The sequence below is a fragment of the Camelina sativa genome, chromosome 7 (assembly GCF_000633955.1).
Source record: "Camelina sativa cultivar DH55 chromosome 7, Cs, whole genome shotgun sequence".
Taxonomy (NCBI): Eukaryota; Viridiplantae; Streptophyta; class Magnoliopsida; order Brassicales; family Brassicaceae; genus Camelina; species Camelina sativa.
In genome coordinates, this window is record NC_025691.1 from 22,240,903 (window position 1) to 22,247,224 (window position 6,322).

Genomic DNA, 6,322 nt, shown 5'->3' on the forward strand with positions numbered 1-6,322 from the left:
TTTTTATAATCAATTTCTTGGCTCACATCCATTTTCCTATCAATTTTCTTTTTGGATATTTTATAAAAACTGTAAATGGTAGGGCCTCCATACTGTTCATATCATTCTTGCTATGATTCTCATGGTTGCGCAATCTTACAGATAATGAAAACAAATAATTTTTTATGCGTACAAGAGGAGAAAAACTTATAATTCTGAAGGCTTTCAAAGTTTCTTGAGACCCATGTCAATATGAAAGGAAATAAATTCTTATCTACATCAACAGAAAGATGTTGTAAAGACAGACAATGATGATGTATAATTATAATAATATGATGTTCTGTTCATCTCCACTTTGAAGCTTACTACTTCTTTTCACTCTGTCTCTGCATCACTTTCATCAACTGTCCTTCCCAGTCGGATACAATTTCTTCTCCATTCGTAACCTGACCGAAACAGAAGCCTCATCAGTAACATAGGCTTCTTTGTACTGGAAGCAGCATCAATAAAACATAACATATTCCAAGAAAAGCAAAGATTGTTATCTACCTCAAATATTAACCCTGTTGGTGGGATCACACTTAGAGCTTCAACACAGATACGAGCAGCATCTTCCTTGCTTATGCTTCCTTTAGCTGCAGCACCCTGTTTCATTCATAAAAATGTTGTTGAAACCAAGCAGTCAAGGGAACACCTGTTTTTTCTTGTTTTCGATGAATTTACCTCGCTAAAGTTGAAGCCTTGATTCCCTCCAGGACTGTTCTCCAGCTTGCCTGTTCTTATGATTGTATAAGGGACATTCAAAGATATAACAGCCTTTTCATCTTGCTCCTCCAGTTTTTTCGCTTTGTTATTCATCATAGCTTGAATTCCACCGCTGTTTTTATAAACAGACAACTGCAGCTTCATTAAACCATGATCTCACAGACACAAGACCCTAATCATCATAATAAGAAACCCAGTATGACAAAGGCAAAGTCATGGAGATGTATGTATCCTTACCTGAGACAAGAGAATTGCATGTTTTACACCTCTTAAACTCTTGACATTAGATAAGAAACCTTCCTGAAGTAAAGAATGAAATGCTTAATGTTTTAGATAAATGTACAAGTCAGATCAACAAGAATGATGGAGGACTTGGTTAAAACATACAGTTGGGGATATGATTGCACCAACACCTTTAAAAGCTTTCCTTAAGAAACGCTCGTTGCTTGCATCCCCAGACGTCAACTTCACAGGTTTACAGTAATTGAAATGTTTATCAAAGTAAAAAAAGCAACAAGAGACAGAACTAGGGAGTAGTATATATGTATTCAGTGAACTAACCTCAACATAAGCTCCAAAAGCATCTAAAGCCTTTCTTTTGTCCTTGACAAGTGCTTTAACACGAGTCCCTTTCACAATCAGTTGCAGTATAATCATCTACATCAGCTAAGAATTAACAGTTCTCAGTTTCATCTCGCTGCATCCAATGTAAAATGGTTCTATGAAAGCATGAAACACACACCTGACCCAAATCGCTATCTCCATCCGTTACAAAAACAGCATCTTTTTCTCCATCAAGATCATCTTCTTCTTCCTCTGCTTCATGGATTCCAAATGGCATATAATAAGAGTAATGCTTTAAGTCCTGAGATTCCAAATTCAAACCCTTTTAGGCAATACCTTTAAATTCATCGTCGTCTCCACTTAAAGATCCATCCTTTGGTCGAAGTTCAGGCGCTCCATACCATTTCCTAAGCTTAGGACCGCCTTAAAACAAGAGAAAACACACACAACAGTATGGTACAAAGACTCAATTTTTTTTTTGGTTCAGACAAAAAGGCTTCACCTTTAAAACCAAAATTCAAATTCCCATGAAACTGAAGATACCTTCGATATAATCGAGAATCTGATCCACAAAACTGATTTTCTTCTTAGCCAAACAACGAACAAGAGAACGTTTTCCAGATGTTATCACAATTCCACATTTAGCTTCTGAGACCTGATTCGAAGAAGTAGAGAAGAGTAACGAAGGTCCTTGGCTGAGGAGAGATGAAGGTAGAGAAGTACCCGCCATGTCTGCTACTGCAAAGATAAGGTTTCCGTTTCGTCCTCACCTTTACACAGTTACACTACAGTCCTTACTGTAATGTTAATGTAACCCTCTAGAAGAAAACGAGGTTCTCTACACCGGGGGTCCTTTCTTATGATTATTGTGGCGCTTTATCTACGTGCCAGGTGTCCGAATTCCAGGCCTTTCATTTTTGCAACCTTATCTCAACGTTCTTCTGTTGATAAGATAAAAAGGTTGGGACTTTCTCTTCTTCGAGAAAATGTTTTGCTTCGCTAGTTTCTAATTTTTGTTCACTTTTTTTGTGATCTAATGTTTTCGTTTGATTAGATCTATATTCCTTATTCAATAATCTTTCTTGATTGTTTTGCTTCTCTACTTGAAGGAAGCAATGGCATATAAATTTTTATTTAAACTTCCTCGTAACAAAACGTTTTTGTGAATTGTTGCTAGTTTTCTTTTAGCATTGATCCATCTCTACTCAAATCCTCACACCAGATTTGATGGTATAAGAGGATCCAATGACAATGCTTATAGTGTAAAATGGAGTTTATAGTCTCTCTGAACTATCTATTACCAAGTTCTTGGGAGTTCGGAAGCACCTTACATCTTTGACATTTGTCCTACTCTTAACTCTACTGATGGTTGAAAAAATCTGTTTGGAATTTCTAAGCTTTTCTATGACTATTATTTTTTGATTGCGCGTTCATATTTCAGTTTAAGATTTACTAAAGTTGATGTGTTTTGATGTTAACTACTTAGTCCCACAACATTGTTTAATATATAATTCAGCATAACTAGTACAATGGTAACTTGGTGCTATTGCTTACCATCATGATGTGTTTGTGTTTAGTTTTGTCTTTTCCAAGTTTCCATTGTAGGAGAAGCATGTCTAGCTACTAATGCAAAAGGAGAAGTAAAGTCCAAAACGAGGGTTAAAGGACATTTGTTTAGCAACAAATGCTTGTAAATTGTACTGTATTTCTAGTTTTATCTGTGAAGGACCAAGATTGTTTTTCAAACCAAACTATCATGTGCTCCCTCTTTTTCAAATTATTAGTTACATATTCTAACATTTGTTTTGTAACTACCAATTTCCTTATTCTTGTTAATTGTCTCTGAACTTTTTTTTCTTATGGTGGACTTTAAAAATTGGAAGTGAAAATTAAAAATAAAGTAATAATTAAATCTGGACTAGCCAAAACGGAGAAACACCCACCTTACACATTCTTCTTGTAAATCTGGAAATTAGGCCTGGACATTCGGTTTAGTTGTATTCGCTTTCAATTAGTTTGGATATAGGAATATAATAATCATTTGAATATTTTAGAAATTTCGGTTAGATTCGGTTTGGTTTCTTTTGGTTCGGTTTTGGTTCGGTTAGTTGAAGAGATAACTATAACTAACATAAATTATAATGAAATTAACCAAATAAATCTAATATAACCAACCAAAAATAACTGAATATAATCAAAATTAACCAAAACAACATTACAAAAATATAAAAGGGGGAAAAATATTGATCCGATTTTACAAAATAGTATTTATTTTTATTAAATTCAAAATAATAACTTTTAAATATATTGATTATTTAAAGTATTTAATTGTTTTGAATGTAGAAATAATTAATATTTTAAGTTTATTTTATAGTTTTGCCTAATATTAAGTATATTATTTTGGGTATAATCTAGACTTTTGTATATTTCGGTTAACCATTTAATTGTCGGTTCGGTTTGGTTTCGGTTAGTTTAAACATAGGATTTTACTAACCATTCGGTTATTGGAGGAACTTCGGTTCGGTTTTGGTTTGATTTTTTTCGGTTCGGATCGGTCGGTTATTTAGTTACCGGTTATTTTGCCCAGCTCTACTGGAAATAACCAAAGGAGGGTGTATTGAATTTGGTATTTTAAAAGATTTTAGAGTATTCTTAAAATCATTTGTTATTCAATTGATGATTTTTAAAAATCTTTTAAAATCCTATGTTATTCAACTTAGATTTATGTAAAATCATTTAAAATAATATACAATCTCTTGTTATTCAATCAATGATTTATAAAACTTACTTGAAATCTCTTGTTATTTGTTATTCAAAATATTACAACTTTTTTAAAAACTTCTACTTTGAATGATTCTAAGAGATTTTGATTTGTTTTTTAGTTGAAAATACTCTGCCTCAAAATCATACCTTTTGAAGTAGAATTGTACAGGAATTTATAAAAAAAAACTGTATTTCCTGAAAAATCAAAATTGAAACATAAACAGTCTCACCTCATCACGTCTTCTTCCCCACTCCTCCGCTCCAATCCCACCACCGGCAAATTCTATTGCTTCCTCTCTCTTATTTTGCATTTTGCATTAGGTAACATACACGTAATAAGTTTGTCCCTTGTTCTCATTCTTTTTTGTTTTATTCTAATAACTGAAAGAAAAAAAAAAACAAACGTAATAAGTTTTTACTGCTTTTTGTCCCTCTGTTTTGTCATCTTCTTCTTCTTCTTGTGTTTTTTTTTTTTATTTTTATTTTCTTCATCTTCTTCTCAGTAACTCCTTTTTTTTTTGCTGATGTATGGTTGCTACTCTCTGTTTTTGTTAGACTTAATGAGCTCTTATTTATTGTTTTTGGTTAAACTCCTCTGCTCTTTTCTTTGCAAGTTACAACAAATCTTATCCACATTAAACTCTTGTCACCTCAAAAACAATACACAATACTGCACAACAAGCAACACACATGTAAACCAATCTCCTAAGCTTACTTCTCATCAATCTAATCCCTTGTTAATCCAGAAAAATAAAACCATGGAACATAAGATTGTTTTGGTAGGCTATGTTTTCCATGTGATGATCATGATGGGATGGTGGTGTTTCTTTGCTATTATCATCGCTAATGCTATTGTGATTGGACGGCGTATTACCGTAGATATTGTCGTTGAAGTTGTTGTTGTGATGGTAATGATTGTGGTTGTTGTGTACGTAGTCGCTGAAGACAGATGTGAATTGCTCGTCATTAGACCTGTCAAAATGGTGGTTTCCGACGCTGGAGGCAGGTGGTGCAAGGTAAGCGATGAATTCGCTGATTGAACAACGGTAAGCCTCATGACAATTTTTTAGTTTTGTTATAAAGACAATTTTTTAGTTTTGTTATAAAGTACCCTAAAATCTCTCAAAATCTAATTATAAAATTTCACCAAATCACAAAGTATTTATATAAAAATATATAAAAACTCTAACAAATAATCAGAAATCTTCTAAAAACCAATCAAATCTTGCAAAAACCTAAAATATTCAAATCCCACCAAATCTCTTAGGGGGGTGTATTCAACTTGACATTTTAAGTGATTTGTGTGAAATTTACAAATTATATGTTATTCAATCATGAATTTTAAAAAGTCTATTAAAATCCACTGTTATTGAACTGATGATTTAAAAATCTACTTTAAAATCAATTAAAATCACTTGTTATTGAACTGATGATTTAAAAATCTACTTTAAAATCCACTGTTATTCAAAACAGTTTTGTGGATTAGGATTTTAATAATTTTTAGGATTCCGAAGGATTCTGGAGGATTTGTTTAGTTAAAAATACAGAAATCCAAATCTCATGGTTTTAGGTGGGATTTGAAAGAATTTTACAGAAAATCATATGAATTTCTCTAAAATCTATCAAAATTCTAAATTTCTTAAATCCCATCAAATTCTTCAAAATCATGGTTTGAATACACCCCCCTTAAAATACAAGTTCAATACCTCCCTCAAAATTGTAAAATCAGCCGACGTGCATTGCTGGTCTAGATATATCATCCGACACGGCGTTCTTTGTACACCTGAACCAAAACGGAGCGTAGTTTACTCTGTTTTGGCATATCCAGCTATATTAAGCTATTTACTGACGTGTCAATACCGGACCAAGCTGCTTGACATATGTATCACGTACGGATTCCAAATCAGAAAATAAAGATTTTGAGTTAATAAAACGCTTTGGAGTCCGGGACATGTTAATTCGCTCTTATTAAGCACTTAAAGGAAAAATAAATAATAATAAAAAAAAAGCCTAAACTAAAGAGAGCCAACATAAAAGCAGCACCAAAAATTTCCCAAATTTATTTTTAACCTTTATATTTTTATTTTTGCTAATCCGAGAAGGAGAAGCTTCTTCCTCTGCGATCATCGAAGACAAATCCATTGTTAGACATGACTTCTTCTTCTCCGACGCTTCAAGGTTACTAAAAAAAAAAGTGTAATTCAATCGCTTTTTTTTTTTTTTTTTTTTTTGTGAATTGTCACACTCTCCG

General features: G+C 32.9%; 2 protein-coding genes across 10 annotated transcripts in view; one reads left to right on the top strand and one right to left on the bottom strand.

Annotated features, from left to right (window-relative positions):
• LOC104701947 overlaps window positions 1-2,142 on the bottom strand; it is a 5,195-nt gene extending 3,053 nt beyond the window's left edge. Inside the window, exons 1-9 of one of the 7 annotated variants that reach the window (XR_002032773.1) lie at window positions 1,852-2,142; window positions 1,645-1,731; window positions 1,487-1,563; window positions 1,306-1,401; window positions 1,132-1,209; window positions 982-1,044; window positions 703-856; window positions 529-624; window positions 143-425 (exon numbers count right to left, since the gene is read on the bottom strand). Coding sequence is in view for 5 of the 7 variants with exons in the window: in XM_010417716.2 (XP_010416018.1) it covers window positions 345-425; window positions 529-624; window positions 703-876; window positions 982-1,044; window positions 1,132-1,209; window positions 1,306-1,401; window positions 1,487-1,563; window positions 1,645-1,731; window positions 1,852-2,038 (939 nt within the window). In the remaining 2 variants the exon portion in view is untranslated. Of the gene's footprint in view, window positions 1-142; window positions 426-528; window positions 625-702; window positions 877-981; window positions 1,045-1,131; window positions 1,210-1,305; window positions 1,411-1,486; window positions 1,564-1,644; window positions 1,732-1,851 lie in introns of those variants that run through there. The other 6 variants (XR_002032774.1, XM_010417716.2, XM_010417717.2 and 3 more) reach the window with 6 other exon arrangements.
• The window catches only part of LOC104701948, a 5,143-nt gene continuing 4,884 nt past the window's right edge, over window positions 6,064-6,322 (top strand). For 2 of the 3 annotated variants that reach the window (XM_010417720.2, XM_010417721.2), the window contains exon 1: window positions 6,064-6,249. In XM_010417720.2, the coding sequence (XP_010416022.1) occupies window positions 6,222-6,249 (28 nt within the window). In that variant the 5' untranslated portion in view covers window positions 6,064-6,221. The remainder of the gene's footprint in view (window positions 6,250-6,322) is intronic. The other variant, XM_010417718.2, reaches the window with a different exon arrangement.